A 16,277-nucleotide genomic window follows, 5' to 3' on the forward strand; every position below is an offset into this window, starting at 1 on the left:
TTAAGCGTACTTATCTCAGCCATCGGGTTTGAAAGCCTCAGCCTTGGGAGTGCTGCTGTTGTAATTGTCTTGTCATTCGAGCTTCTGTTTCATTCACTATCGGAGTTCACACAAGCCCCAAAAAACAGAGAAACAATATCATCCACTGAGAAATATCCAGATGTGACCTTTTATTCCTTAATTGTTCCCATACATTGAGGCCTCTCGTCCTATGTGCTTTCTCACAGTGCTAACAAATTGTGGGAAAATTGATAGGATATTTATTTTTGAGCCATGCATGTTCCAAAAAAGAAAAAAATGTTACTGCTTTTGCTCAAAATTCAAACAAACACTGAAGCTTTTCAATATCACAAGCCATTAAGCATAATTATATTTGCTCTGCCATTATTTTGTGGTGAGATGTCATGTACCAGACAGCTGAGAGGTTTAATAATTCACTTACTGCCGCTCAAGTGTGAGCGACTTCCCTTGTTCTCACCGTGGGGGTGTTCTCTTAAAAGAGCCTGCACATGTGTGGATGTGAACGCACTCGTGCGCGATTATACAAGAGGGTCACCGAGGGTCATCCCTTTTGCCCACTCCAGAGACAGGAAATGGCTCCAATATGGGACTGAGTGAAGCTTCCTTCAGCACTCCCGGGAGCGATCCGGGCCCTGTGTCAGGACCAGAACGCCAAGATCACGGAGCCAAAATGGACAAAAGTGGAAAATACAGATGTTTCGTACTTCGCATTTGAAACCGTAGATCTGTGTCAGGTCTCGCAGGGCTCCGGAGGTTTATTAACAGTGTCAGTGGGGCAGCAGATGATTGGCTGATACGTCAGGAAACATTCACGTCCTGTTTGAAACTAACTCTGTGCGTTTCAAATTCTAATTCACATCTTACATGTTGTTATCATCGCCAAAAAATAAAATTTAAAAAGCAGTTCTGTATAATCGACAAGCTTACTTTGGATTACAATGAATTTATCTCATATTTACAACTTTTTAAAGCCTCTTCCTTCCCTGAGACGTTTTTTTTTTCCAGACCTAATCCTAGAACACTGGTGCTTCTTCTCAATTTTGGACAGCGTGCAACTATTCTACATAGATGGTCAGCGCTGAACAACTGTCTTGGCTGTGACGGTAGAGGAGATTATTATTTACACAAAGCATATTTCCTAATGTCTGGAGGAATCATCTCTCTAAGGAATTTTAGAGCCACTCTTTCATGTCATAAAAGCAGGCAGTTTGTTACATTGCAGGCTCCTGACGGGTTATAGTTGTCTTCAAGGATATACGGTGCCTTGAAAGAAATTATCCATGCTGCCTTGGCATTTTTATATTGTGTCATTTTATGACCCCAAACGTCAAATCAATTTTTATAAAACGGAATAAGTGGGGAGCATACATAGTTTTCAAAAGTTTTTCAAATAAAAAAAAATATAAACTAATAAAAAGTATGGTTTGCATTTGCAGCTGCAAGACTCTTTTAGGTAAGTCCCGACCAGCTCTTCCTGCAATTGAAATGTTTGACCAATCCTCTGTAGAAAATATCTCAAGCTGTGTCAGACTGGATGGAAAGACCAACTGTGATAATCGATTTTCAACTTTTACAATAGATTGTCGGTGAGATTTTGGTCTGAGCTCTGACTGGGTCTTATTATCAGATAATTATCACTTGATCTAAACCATTCAATTCTTGCTCCAGCATTATGTTAAGGGTCCCTACTTGAATGTAAGCCTTTGCTCCAATTGATATCTCCTCCATCTCCTGATCAACTCTATCCAGCTTCTTGTTCTCTGCTGAAATGAAGGCTCCCCCACATCATAATGCTGCCAGCACCATGTTTCACATTGTTTTATATTTACCAAAAGGTTTCATTTAGGTGGGAGGATTTCCTCCTATGAGTTTTTTTGCATTCCTACATGGCCTGTAGCAAAGAGCAAACAGAACTTAAAATTGCTTTCTTTCTAAATACTTGCATATTTGTTCAGATTCCTTTTTTCCATTTTTCATTTTTAGATAATGAATTGAATAGTGTTCTGTGAGCTGTTCAAAGCTTAGGATGTTTCATTGTCAGAGCTTGTTTTCAACTTCTCCTAGCTTTATCCCCGACCTTTTTTTTGTGCTCCTTGATGTCTTCATAATACTGTTTGCTTGCTAATGCTCTGTAACAAACCACTGAGACCTTCAGAGAACAACTGAAGGCCTCTTGTGTGATTTTCAGAGGCAATTTGTTGCACTAGACTTTTTATGGGTATCAAAGAAAGGGGGGTTTAAACAATGCACTCCAAAAGTCAAATAATGAAGAGTATAGATCATTCAATGTAATGTAAATAGCACATTTAAAGTTTGCTACAGTTAGGGAAGCTTTCGCTCATCATTCGTAAGGCTGAGGACAATACATCACGCATAAATTAAGCAACACATTTTTGGGGTACTGTTTAAGAAGATTTATATTCAGCCTTGTGTTTAACAGTGCACAGCTTTATTGCTGCTTGTGAAATATTGAGACTGCATTGAAAAACCACAGAAATGGGGCCGATAGAAAGTCCATTAGTGGTTTTGTTATAGTGAACACACACATTGCCTCAATTAAAAATACTCACAAAACTCCACTGATAGAGACTGGATTCTAACATTGGGCTTTTTGTCAGGTTATATGAGAAACCATGGATTTTTTTGGAGGGTACATGTGGTGGGTGGCTAGGCCTCCTTAAGTGACTTCAGCGTATCAGGGAACATATTGTTAACGGTCTTGATTATGTAAGCAAAGCACATCATAACACAAGAATTTCAGTATGTAAAACTAATATTCCAGAGTTGGATTTTTAACTGCAACTCTGGATCGTTTCTTCAAGGTAAGACATAAAAAGCTATGGTATAAATAGCTAATATTTTATGGCTAAAGGTATAACTATAAGGTATTAATATCTAAAGATTCCAGGTAGGTGTATCCAAAATCTTGAGGTATATATGGCTGAAAGTTTAGACTGCATGTAGCTGGAATTCTAAGCAAATACAAATTATTAGGAAATTATTTTAATTTTTCTCTTCTTTTTTTTCGTGGTGAATCATTCTCACTTTGGAAACTGGGCACTCAACTGAGAAAACATCACATGTATTTGCCCACTGTGCCAAGCCTTTTTGGTGTCATAAACCTAAAGCATTCAGCATTCAGCATTCAACATCAGCATGGTTTACCTCATGCCAGGTTTTCTCATTAGCAAGTAATGATAAAGTCCCTGGCTTCATTATTACAACACTACCATTCATTTTGGTTTTTAACCTTTACTTTTATATGTATATTTATGTGAATGGCGAGTAAGCCCACCATGCTATTTATGTTAATCCTAGCATTCATTTTAAAGTGTGAGTGTTTTATTTTACATAGTGATCAAAACCTCGCAGAGTTAGTGCAATGATTTAATTTCAACTGAGTTGTGAACAGCAGTGTCACTGCAAAATAAATCCTCTTTTTCTGGATCTGCTGTTGCTGGTTAGAATGAAACAGCAAAAAGTTCTATCTTTTCCATCCAGCTTAGCTTTACCTGTGAAACTAAGATGAGTATCAATAATATTCATTGAAAGAAAGATCTCGAGAGTAAATGTAGATCAAGATGTAGATGAGGAGCAACAAGGTTAGTCTTTAGTTCCAGTCAAAGTCTGCCATCTTGTGTCTGTAGCCGATGTTACACACAATCCCTGTTCCTATTCATTTAAAGCAAAACCTGCATGCCTAATGCACTTAAAGAAAATAGTTAATGTCTGATGAAGGTCATTACTAAGAAATTATTCGAATTTCATTCTTCTAAATTTGTGGAACATAAAATGAGTAAAGCAAAAAGCATGTTTGGACTTATTGTCAACAGTGTGACTGTTTTGTTATCTCAGTGTGTGGCAATCACAGTTGTAAGTGAAAAATAGCCTGAGAAACTTCAGCTTTTGCAGTTTTTTGGTGTGCATTAAGTCAAAGTTGGACAAACGTGTAAATGACTGAAGTATGTGTGTATGTTAAACTTAAGTGTCAAGGTAACTTGGCGGATGTCATTTTTACTCTGGGGCCTGTAACTCCAGTCTTTGAGAGCAAATGTCTCAAAACCTTCAGATGTAACTCTGCTCCTAAACACCTGAATGAAATGAATACTGAGCACTGTTGGCTGTACTTAGCAACTTTTCAAACCCCTCTAGCACTTTTAATTTATTTATTTATTTACTTCAAAAAAGCAACTATTGACAAATTTAGCAACTTTTTTCTGTGTTATTACAGACTGGTGACAAAATAGGGAAGTACCAATAATGCAGCAGTTACAGCGAGCAGTGCTGCCGTGAGCCCCTCCCACTGAAAGCATCCTGTCCTGCAGCAAATTCAACCCACTCCACTCTGAGTGGATCTGCATATGCACTGAATCATGCATGTGCAAAGCTGTCTGCAATCCCTCTCTGGACACAAAGTATCACATTAAATATGTTTTTTCATGCTGCCAAATGTTTTGTAACCCAAAATGACACACTAAAATGAATTTCTGCATTTGATTCACATAGCCTGGCAGAAGATGAAGCTAAATAATTCATAGTTTATGCAGATTTCTGAGGCCTCTATACCAGCATTACCAGTCACAAGGATGAAAATGAGGCAGAAAAATTGACTAAATAAGAAAACATCAATTTAGAAAATTCAGTCTGGGCAGCTCTCTGATGTTTCTAATATTAACCAGCTGATCAGTATGTGAATTTCTACCTTCAACAGCTGTAGAAAGAGGAAGATGAATATCAAACTGACGAAAAAAAAGTAAGAAAACTTCAAAAAATATATTTTAAATATGAACAAAGTTGAACTTGGAGACCATCTTTGATTTTACGCTGTTCATGTTAAATATTCCTCCTCGTTGATCCAGTTGTCTTGTCTCTGTTCCTTTGTATGCCAAAATAACTTAGATTAATGATTCATTCACAGCCTTCATTCTTATTAATAATATTTATAGCCTTCATTCATATTGATAACATTCACAACCTTCGTTCATATTGATATTCATAGCCAACATTCATATAAATATTTATACCCTAAATTCATATTGATAATATTGAGAGCCTATATTCATATTAATGAAATTCACAACCTTTATTCATATCAATAAAATTCAACTCTTTCAGTCATATCAACAATATTCACAGCCTGTTAATATTAATAGCCTTCGTTCATATCAGTAAGTCACAGCCTAAATTGATTTCAATAATAGTCACTGCGTTCATTCATATTGATTACAATCACAGCCTATGTTCATATTAATACTATTCAAAGTCTACGATCTCACAGATAATATTTACAGAATACGTTAATATTGGTAGTATTCAAAGAATATCATATTGATATTATTCCCAAATTTCCTCCATAACAATATTTACAGTTTTATACATATTTTCAATACTCACAGCCCATATGTTCATTTGGGTTATATTCAGACCATATCGATAATATTCACAGCTTTTGTTCATATTGATATTCACAAAATTAACATAAAGAATTTCAGTTTTAATGAATGTGTTTTCATCAATATTTTTTATGTATTTAATACAGTTGAACTTAAGCTTTCACATTAAAAGATTTATTTGATCAATCACTCGTCTGAATTACTATTAACCTGTAGTGTAGGATTTTCCCACAACAATGAAGGCAACACGAGAGAAGCGTTCACTGTCCTGCTCAGACCTCATTCGACGTCACAGAAGCACCGCCACCATGTTGGATCAGGAAGTGGGCAGAGACTTCGCTAGAACACCGAGCGCAGCCTAACGTCAACGGCCGCTGACTCTTCTTGGCCGACCTGTCTTTCACCTCCTTTTTTCCACTTCCACAATTCGGTTTTGATGCTGCACGGCTCCCTATCTCACCGAGGTAGGCGCCTGTCTTCGAATCCGACCGCTTCGCAGCCTCAGCTATGACTTCTCTCACGCAGAGAACCTCGGGCCTCGTCCAACGGAGGACCGAGGCCATTCGCAGCGCCGCTGCCGCCGAGAAAGAGAAAGATTCCGGTGGAGAGGAAGACGAGGCTCGCCGAGGTGAAGAAGAGGAGGAAGACAAGGGGGACTCTAAGGAAACTAGGCTGACGTTAATGGAGGAAGTACTGCTTCTGGGCCTCAAGGACCGAGAGGTGCGGGCTGTTTGTAATCCGTTAACTTATTAAATGTGTTTACGTTGCGTCATCGGCTAAATGTCAACACAGAACACTGAGTTTATCCACTCGGTGGCTAATGTTTCCGGGATTTGTTTATGCTCAGCTTGAAGTGTCTGACTTTAAAGTGTAACGGTGTAAATCCTGTTAGCCAACGTGTGTCAAGTAGCTTCTGTTTACCGACGTGCAACGTGTCAGTTCTCTCAAGGTGCTTAATAATAACAGTATTATCTGAATAAGGCGGTCCGGTGCGGTACCGAAGCATCCGGTTCATAACTTCCCGGATCAAAGCAGTTATGCTACTTGTTTACCGAGCTACGTAGGTTCCACGGCTTGCGTTACCTGGGTAGTTCTCCAGGTGTGAGGTCCTTTGAAACCTGGAAGTGTTGTACCAAGGCTGGCTCAACACGTCAGCTAAGCAAGCGTTTTTTTTTCTTCTTCTTCTTCTTCTCCGCTCAGGGCTACACGTCTTTTTGGAACGACTGTATTTCTTCCGGCCTCCGCGGCTGTATGCTGGTAGAACTGGCCCTCCGAGGAAGGATACAGCTGGAGGCCTGCGGTGTGCGGAGGAAAAGCCTCCTGGCAAGAAAGGTGGGTATTTGTCATCAAAATTCTTTACATGGCATACCGTAGAGTTTGTTTGTTTTTAAAGATAATTACGCTTCATAGGTCAGAGGAAGCATTTTTGTTATCTTTCCAACAAAGGCACTTCTTGCCTCTCTTGTAATTCCTGTTTGTATAAGATGTGACTCCAGTTCAGAGTTAACTTGACTGCCACTGACAATTCTCTTTTTTTATTTTTGCAAGGTTATCTGCAAGTCTGATGCCCCAACAGGAGATGTGTTGCTGGATGAGGCCTTGAAGCATATTAAAGACACTCAGCCTCCAGAGACTGTGCAGAGCTGGATAGAACTCCTCAGTGGTGAGATAAGCACTTCTGACTTTGTAAAACAAAGCTTGCAGTCATCATGAAAACTGCCCAAGTGGATTATGTGCCTTTATTTGCATATCTTGTGCTGATTTGCACTATTTCACTACGAAGTTGTTTTCCCATTTGGTCCTTGTTATTCAAGGTTGCTTACATTCAACCATCTAAATGTTTAAGCAGGTCAGAATCCCACCAAGTTGATGCCATGCTAGTTACCTTCAAATGTATCTCATTATTAATTTAAGGATGCAAGGTTGTGTACGTTTTACTTCTTCCTTTAATTGGAATCATTGTGTTGTAGTTCCTGCAGATGTTTTCAGACTATTTTGCACCGTGCCAAAACTCTTCTTTTTAGGGAACTAAAAAAAGAAATGACCAATAAATTTGTCAGTGCTATGAAGCTTACCACAAGCCGTAAGTTAAGTAACCGATGCGTGAAGGCATTGGGCACTCCTGTCGGCGTTGAAAACCATAACTGAGCAAAAGTATATTTAACTTGAGTTATTAAGTCACCTAAATTATCTTTAATCTTAATGTGATTCATAAATTTTAAAGGGAATTTATACGCCAAATTTATATGCCATGTTGGAGAAGAAATTCTTCAGTCTTTGATTTAGGATTAAATAACCAGTTTGAAAAAGTGCATTTTTCAAATATGTTTCACAAACGTGTAAAACATTCAAACGCTGCAAGAGTGCTGCACCTACCATTTTAAATGTAAAAGCATTGTACAGCAATGTATATGAATGTTTGTTTTTTTCCATGAATGTTGCCTGAATTTGCAAGAATTCAAGTGTTTTCACATGATGACGATCAAAGTAGGATCGAAACATAGTCGGTAAACGATCGAGGATCAAGTGTGCAGACTTCTGTTCTTGGCATATCGCAAGCTTTTCAGTCCTAAACTTTCCTCTGCTCATGTGTGCTAATCCTTCCAACCATTTTAGAACAACCCACTAAATTACTGAATTAAATGGATTAAATCATCCTTTCTGATTCTTGTTTCAGTCTTTTGAATAATTATCAAAGATAAATTTGGTTTTGTTTGCTGTAAAATAATCTATTTGCTCATTATTTCTGCATATTTTCCTCCATTTACACAATAACTGTCGCTATATTCTGTACCTCTTTTAGGAAATGGAGGGTAGATTAACGTTAACACTCTCAATCCAACTACTACTATCCTAACAGCTCACCATCGTCACAACTATTAATCGTATATCTTCACTATGCTGACATGGAATTGTGATTTCTACCTTCTTGGTATTGTGATATTGTCTGTAGCCTTAGGGCAACATATTACCAAGGGGAGTTAGCTTACGGAAACATGCAGAAACTCTGGTTATTTAAAGCTACATTTTTGTGTTGACCTGTAGGAGAGACCTGGAATCCCCTGAAGCTCCATTATCAGCTTCGAAACGTCAGAGAGCGTCTGGCTAAAAACCTGGTGGAGAAGGGGGTCCTCACCACAGAGAAACAGAACTTCCTGCTTTTTGACATGACCACACATCCGCTAACCAACAGCACCATCAAGCAGGTATGATGAAGCAGTGTTCATCCCGTCCATTCATCGTGAGATATGTTGTTGAGTAAGGATTAACGAGTCGATATGTAACATAAAAGGTAAAAGCATTTTTCAGCTCTCTGCTATGTCTGACTGCTATTGTGTGAAGTGTAGTCACACCCTCAGTTTAATTTTCAACAGGTTTGACCTCTTCTAGCACAGCGTCAGTTACATTAGATCTTGATAAAGTTTTATTGAGATGCACAGTATGTAATTTCTTTAGCTTGTGTGTTTTGCGAGTTTTGCACCTCACAAAACCATTCATACTTCTTGAGCTTCTTCACAAAGTACATAGAGCCCACCTGTGAGTAATTTAATGTTGGTATAAATCTAGCTGTTATGCATATGCCAGTTGGATTTCTTTACTAAAAATATATATTCATATAAAAGTGAATATTTTCAATGTCAAGGGGGGGATTTTAGTTGGGGATTCAGGCTGAACGTTCTGCAGCATTGCATCGTTTTTTTGATGTACAGGGGCAGGCATGTGCATTTCTTTATCAGAGCCAACAAGATAAAAGAAAAATTTGAGTTTTTCATCTTCCTTTTATCCCACAACTTGCATTTTAAGTTTCAGCAAAGCTTAAGTGTTGCAATCTCAATAGTTCTAGATTATATACTTCTGTTTCTGAATTTTTTGATTTTAGATCAGCATTTTATCATCTTGCAGAGTAGCATACATGACGGAATGGAGTAGAAATGAAAGGATGTATAAATGAACAATGAAGTGACTCATGTGTCCAAGGCTATGAAGCGTATTTGTTGTACTTTTTCTCTAAATGATGCATTCTTTTAGCTAAAAATCTTAGCTTTGAAAACATAGTTTTTAAAGCAAAGATTCCCAGTACAATAAGTACTGGGACCCAACTATTGGTGAAGTTATTGCATTTTACTTTATTTTAAGCAAACATTGCCATGTGTATATTTATTTTTTAATTTCATTGGCTTATAATTACATCTGCAGATTGGCCTCCAAAATGAGGAGGTCTGTGTAGCTCTTCACGTGTTTGATTAATTTCTTTGGTAATATAAGTTAACGTACTCATTGTTTTATTGTGCTAACAAACTATGACATGTGTGACAACATGATTCATTTCAAGTTTTACAAAACCTTTATCTCCATTTAAATGAGTCTTTTATTTTAGTAGACTTGATGATGCTTCGAAACTACTTGGCTCAGCTAATATTTCTTAATTAGATAGAAGAATAAGCTGTAATTTTAGTTGTTTTTTTTTTTTGTGAAAGATGAGATTCAGCCAACAAGCCTTATTAGTGTACTAAATTGTTGTGCTCACTGGCAGATATCAGAGGATTGCACCAAGAAGCAATATTTCTAGCTTATGCTGAGTTTTATGTTCGCTCTCTACATCACTGCTATGGATCTGTATTAAACTGACAGTTTGAACTGTAAGAAGACCAACCTGTTCAATAAATCTTCCTAGTTTAATAAATATCCCAGGAGAAAAAAATGAGGTTGAAACATTTATGTGGTCAGGCGTATTGACTGTAATTGAGTCATAAGAACCGATTGGAGAACTTTTGATTAACGGTGAGTAAATGTTGGGCTCATCCATCATTTAGACCTTTATCCAAACGATATTTATTAGTCTAAAAGGCCCAGCGGATGAGTCTTGCACAAAGCCTCCTACTTTCGTTTTCCTTTAAATTTTGGGGTTTTTGAGATGACAAGATTTGCCCACCAAGTGTAGATGCTCAAATCACCGTTTCTTTAAACAGAAGAACAACAATTATTTCCACTGCTGCTAAAATAGATAAGATTTTAAACAGTTGAAATATCTACTTCATATTTATTTATTTATTTTTTTACATAACATGAGGCAAAAATATTTAAATATATACGCATCTGTTTTTGTGTTTTAACTGGGCTATATACGCAGGAGGCCAGCCAACTGGGTTTCAAAACGGCGTTAATTTAGTAAGAGTGATTGGTGGGATGTTTTAAATTCCTGTAACTGTTGGTGGTTTTTGCTACCTGAAAGACATAATTAGCAGCATCATACTTGATAGAGATGTGGTGTGGTGTGGTATTGCAGTGTCTTTTCAGGCGGCTGAACTTTCTGGTCTTATATTTCAAGACCTTTAAACTGTGAAATTGTATAAATACCAAAGATAAATCATCCAAATAGCAGTGGAAATGCGCAAAAACGTCTCGGTTAATACAAAAAGCGGCTGTAATGTCGATAAAGATTTTTGCATTCATTAAGAATAATAATAATTTTTATTTACTTTTTTTAAATAAATGTACATTGAAAAACTAGTTTTAATAATACAGCAAATGTACATTGTGTTAACTTTTGAAATGTAAACTTTCTAAACTTCATGCTCTTCAGATTTGTAGAGAAATTTGTTAGTCGGCTCATGTAATAACACAAAATGGGTTCATGATTTATTTCATAGTAATCTGAAGGACTTAAACTACTAAGTGGCATAAAATCACGCCTAAGCTTCTATTAGTTAACAACTTTATTGGGGTGATGATTGTTATTCTTCAACTCTTTAAGTGTCTAAATGAGGCATGAAAAGACTCATTTTCTGAGGGAAGCCATACAGCCGCAAACAGAAAGCCTCAGTTAATTAAGTTACCTTATATTTACCCTCACAGTGCAGTGTGTTTCAGAGCATGATGAACCTGAAGATGCTTTAGAGTTTCAAACTAAAGGAAGAGCTGTGTGAAACTTCCTTTGTACCAACCACTCAACTCTCTTAAGCGAGTGTTACAGATTTGGTGAATGCTGGAAATGTTGTGGGTTCCCCTTTACTTTTAGTGATTGGTTAAAAGTATAACTGTCGTCTGTAAAAGGGATTTCTGTTTTCTCTTTTGGCACTTTAAGTGGAAGTAACGGTTTCTTTTGATCCACCGCAGCGGCTTGTCAAGAAAGTCCAGGATTCCGTTTTGGAGAAGTGGGTCAACGATCCTCATCGCATGGACAAGCGGGTGCTCTCCCTGATTCTCCTGGCTCACTCGTCCGACGTCCTAGAGAACGCCTTCGCCCCCCTCCAGGATGACCAGTATGACCTAGGCATGAAGCGGGTCCACACCCTGCTGGAGCTGGAGCCCGAGAAGGAGAGCTCAAAGCCCAATGCCAATGAACTCATGTGGGCTGTGGTCGCTGCATTTACTAAATGAAAATGCCTGACTGGTTGAGACTGAAACGATCTGGCTGTGGTCTGGGTTATTTAATTGGTTGAAGGACTTAATAAGACAGACTTCACTTAAATGAGACAATCTATTCTGGTTGAGGAGCCTGTTTATACATCTATTCTGGATGACATTTTTGTTTTTTTGGTGGTAGTCCATATTAACAAAGTGCAGTCTGAGTGGTGGTGGGCTTCACCAAGTAACTGTTGATTGGAAGGAATGGTGTCTGGATGGAAAACGATGACGGGCTGCTTTCACACGAGTGAGGTAAGTGATCTGCCACCGCGGACTATGGATCTATTTCAAAACATCAACACTACGAGTGGACGAGCCTCTGCTTGCACAGGATGGCACCAGAGAGCAGAGCAGGTGGCAGTTGTCATGGTGAATATGAAGAAACTGACCAGGGTCAAGCGTCGCATCAAAGAAAAGAAAAAACGTCACCTGCATTGCTTCAAGGTCTGGCCATGGTTTGCAAACTAGTCTCTGTACGCTCCCTCATGCTAAGTCACGAATTACAAGACGGAAAATTACATGGCTATAGATGCTCTTTGCACTCACGGAGCCCCCCCCCCCCATCCCCCCACCTCGCCCGTGCTACGCTATGCTCTCTCCAACAGTTTGTTCCCCAACGTGTTGGGGAGAAATTGCTGTTATCATTACTGTTAGAACAGACTACCTGAATGTTTCACAGATTTTCTTGTTATTTTGTCCTCATGCTTTCTCTCCTCCCTTCTTTCTCATCGCATTCTGAGGAAGAAAGGAAGGATAAAAACACCCGAGTTATCTGACCCTTTAGTGACTTACATGAAGAATTTCACCTCGAGTGTATTTAAATACAAAAAAGACCTATTTTGCTTTTTTTTTTTTTTTTGCAAGGGTCCATTCTGTGTTTATAGTACATGGCAAGTCTCACCATTGTTGTTTTATGTAGCTATCTGATGCCTGGAGTAGCCTTTCATTTATCACCTGTTTGATTCAGTCTTTACCCTGTGTAGGTTGGATTGTATTTATAGGTATTTTACAGAGTTGAGTAATATTAAAAATTATGGACTTTAGCAACTCTGACAAAAAAAAAAAAGAAAAGAAATTAAAAGCTCCCTATGTAGACTGCTTCTGATTAATAACAGCTGCTTTCTGAGTGTGAATTAAAACTAAAGGTGCTTTCAGAAACTAATTTCAGATTGGGATCCCTGAGGGTAAAAGTTACGAGGCTGCTTACTGAAATAGGCTGAGGATATTTCTACAAGACAGGTTTGTTTCAGTTTGGTCCATGTTAGTGTTAATTCCCCCTTATTTTTGTTTTTAATGATTAAATACAGTACACCCATGAAGATTGAAGAGTCTTGTTCAAGTGGAGTTATTGTTATCCGCCTTATGAAATTCACAGGCCTGGTTTCCCACTTTGTGCTGATCCACAAACTTCAGTGTGAACTGTTTTCCTTCTACGAAAGAATGGAAATTATCAGTAAAAATCTAAGAAGATGAAATGCGTAGTTTGGATGAGGCGACCCTTAAAAAGGTTCCGTCTTGCAGTTGATGAATCTAAGTTTTATTTTATATATCTAGTCATAAATTATACAGATTTTGTTAAAAAAAATGTAAAAAAGACATGGGGATGTTGTTTTGTTCTTTAGAAGATGCAAGAGTTACTTGGGGCCCTAACGAATCCAGAAGAATAGAACATGTAGTCCGTTAGAACAAAAACTTAACACCGAACACGATTCAGAGCAAGTCAGTTGAAACTTATTTTCACAAATAAAAATGTTATCATAAATATAATTCAGTTCTAGTCAATGTAATCTTTGTGTAATGTGAAATTGCTTTTCGTTTGATTGCATTATTTTTCTTCCTGTTTGGTTTTAATTTCTACATGCAACATACCAAGGGGTATGAAGTACTGTTCCAAAGCGTTTACAGCAAAGAGACCATGCATGCTATTGGTGGAGGGGCCGGGGTACTTGACGGATGTAGCTACAGAGAACAGACTTGTATGTAATTATTAGTCATTTTACGTGTATGATCTAATGGAATTCAATGAAAGGGATCTACTCTGCTATTCTCTATAATTCTGTATGCTTTTTTTGTATTACCACAGAAAATAAAGTAAGGATCCTTTAAGTGCCTGAATTCACACTGTTTTGGTGTTTTTTATTTTCATGTTTTCCGTAACCATTTTTGCATCCATATGTCTCATAGGGTGTTTTTTTTTTTCCTGCTACAAAAATGTATGATTTATTTATTTTGAGTAAAGTCTGTAGTTCTCAATGTAGTTTTCAGTGTTTTTCCTCAAAGTAAGAATGAGTTTACCAACTACTATGACACTAGATTCAAATGTTTGAGCATAAAAAAAAGTACAGATCTTTGACATCCAGTCACCAGATGTTGTTAATATACTGGATAATCATGCAAAACTACTCAAAACCCTTGAACCTTAAAGTTATGTCGCACGGCAAATATGACCTCTGTTTATGTTATTCGGATTTTACTCAGACCAATTGGGAGAGGATAGTTGGGCCATTTGAATTAGTTGTGTTAGAGCAGAGACAGACTGCCAGGAGCTGGACACCTATGACTTAAAGGGCCGGTGTCCTGGAACATTTTGGATGTCTGCTTCAGTACATCTGGTTCCAATATTTGCTCATTAGCAGAGCTCTGTAGTGCTTGACTGCCTACTAGTGAGGCAGTTTAACCATTTAATTTAAGATTGCAAAACATAAATGTGCATGTCTAAAAGTTGCAGAACCCTGACCCTTGAGGGCTGGAGTTTCAGACCACTGGCTAAAAGGCACATGCTTTATGCGCTTGGTGCCACTCACACACGCGTTTGCATGTTATTTCCACTTGGGAGCAGTCTTGTCAATATGAAAAACAATTTGAAGGGTAGTTCTTTGCGGTGCTCTTGCTGTTATTAGTCCTTTTCCTTTGCTCAAATCTAAGGTACTAGTTCTCTCACCTTTTCTGCTAAGATAAAATTAGTTTTTCCCAACCTCTGTCTACTTCTGGCAACTTTTCACCAATTATTTACATATATATAGGGTTATATATGAAACACCAGAAATTTACAAGTACTGGATAAAAACAAATTCTCATTTTTTCCCCTCACTTTCTAAATAACTCAAAGCAATTTTAAGGTCAGTTAGAATAACCAAGATTATTCCTAATTGCTAAATGCCACAATAATCAGATAATCAGCTGATCAGTTCTTCAAAATCAGAACTTTAAATACATTTCCTCAATATTTGCTAACATTGCCACAAAGTTGACTTGAGCCACTTTGTAACCACTTTGCCTCGTTGCTAAGAGTCATCGTCCATTTGGAATATCCATTTACTTCTGAGTTTTATTGAGCAATATTTCCTCATGTATTTTTCTAAGGGTTGCCATCTGGCTTATGAAGTGAGCCAGTTCCTTGTGTGCGTTTGGAAACTCCAGTCTGGCTGTTTTGTATTTCTTTTAAAATAATTGAGTGGCTTTTCAGCTCATGCCGTAGCAACATGACAAAGTCTTTGGCTTTTGTTCTGGGTTCTTTGCTGATTTCTTGAGATTTCCATAATTTCTAACAAGATAGTGTCTGAGGTTCCCTTGAAAAGCAGGTGTTCCTCCAATCAACTTAAATGTGTCAGTTGCCCTGTCATTATTTTCCAAAGCATCATCGTCTGGGCTTTCCCTTGTTAAATGAGATAGTAATCATTTTGTATGTAAACTACTGGGCTGCACAGTTGATAGTTGGTAGAGCTGTTGCCTTGGGGCAAGAAGGTTCTGGGTTCGATTCCCGGCCCCGGTCTTTCTGAATGGAGTTTGCATGTTCTCCCTGTGCATGCATGGGTTTTCTCCGGGTACTCCGGTTTCCTCCCACAGTCCAAAAACATGACTGTCAGGTTAATTGGCCTCTCCAAATTGTCCCTAGGTGTGAGTGTGTGTGTGCATGGTTGTGTGTCCTGTCTGTCTCTGTGTTGCCCTGCAACAGACTGGCGACCTCTCCAGGGTGACCCCGCCTCTCGCCCGGAACGTTAGCTGGAGATAGGCACCAGCAACCCTCCCGACCCCACTAAGGGACAAGGGTGTAAAGAAAATGGATGGATGGATGTAAACTGCTGATTTAGAAGACATTCATATATAAATCTCCAACATATTCTCTCATTGTGGCATTCAGCAAATCTTTATTTGGTGTTTGTGAACCTCTGTCAATAAAATTTGACATATTAAACCGTGAGTCTCATCCTGTTCATGAGACTGTTTTAGAAAACCAGATTATCTTTATGCAGAGGCTTCTTCAAATTTGCTGTAATACAGACTGCTACACAAGATATTTTCCACCTACAGCCAACACTATCTGCAACTCTGAAGAAATCAGAATAAATATGAGTTACAGCAGTTTCTAATTTCCCTTTGGGATCAGTAAAGTATTTTTGAATTTGAATGAGACAGAGTTCTAAATTTAAGAATCTAATCTAAAAGCAAAACTAG

At 38.1% G+C, this 16,277-nt stretch overlaps 1 protein-coding gene across 1 annotated transcript; it reads left to right on the top strand.

The window, feature by feature from the left end:
- Nucleotides 1–5,706: 5,706 nt before the first annotated feature.
- On the top strand, nucleotides 5,707–13,937 carry LOC103473470 (Golgi phosphoprotein 3). The gene is made up of 5 exons (XM_008423754.3): nucleotides 5,707–6,134; nucleotides 6,615–6,746; nucleotides 6,963–7,077; nucleotides 8,460–8,620; nucleotides 11,532–13,937. Exons 1-5 carry the CDS (start codon nucleotides 5,922–5,924, stop codon nucleotides 11,793–11,795), a joined length of 885 nt encoding a protein of 294 aa, XP_008421976.1. The 5' UTR covers nucleotides 5,707–5,921; the 3' UTR covers nucleotides 11,796–13,937.
- Nucleotides 13,938–16,277: the final 2,340 nt, after the last annotated feature.

Source organism: Poecilia reticulata, chromosome 12, assembly GCF_904066995.2.
Source record: "Poecilia reticulata chromosome 12, P_reticulata-male-v2, whole genome shotgun sequence".
Lineage (NCBI taxonomy): Eukaryota > Metazoa > Chordata > Actinopteri > Cyprinodontiformes > Poeciliidae > Poecilia > Poecilia reticulata.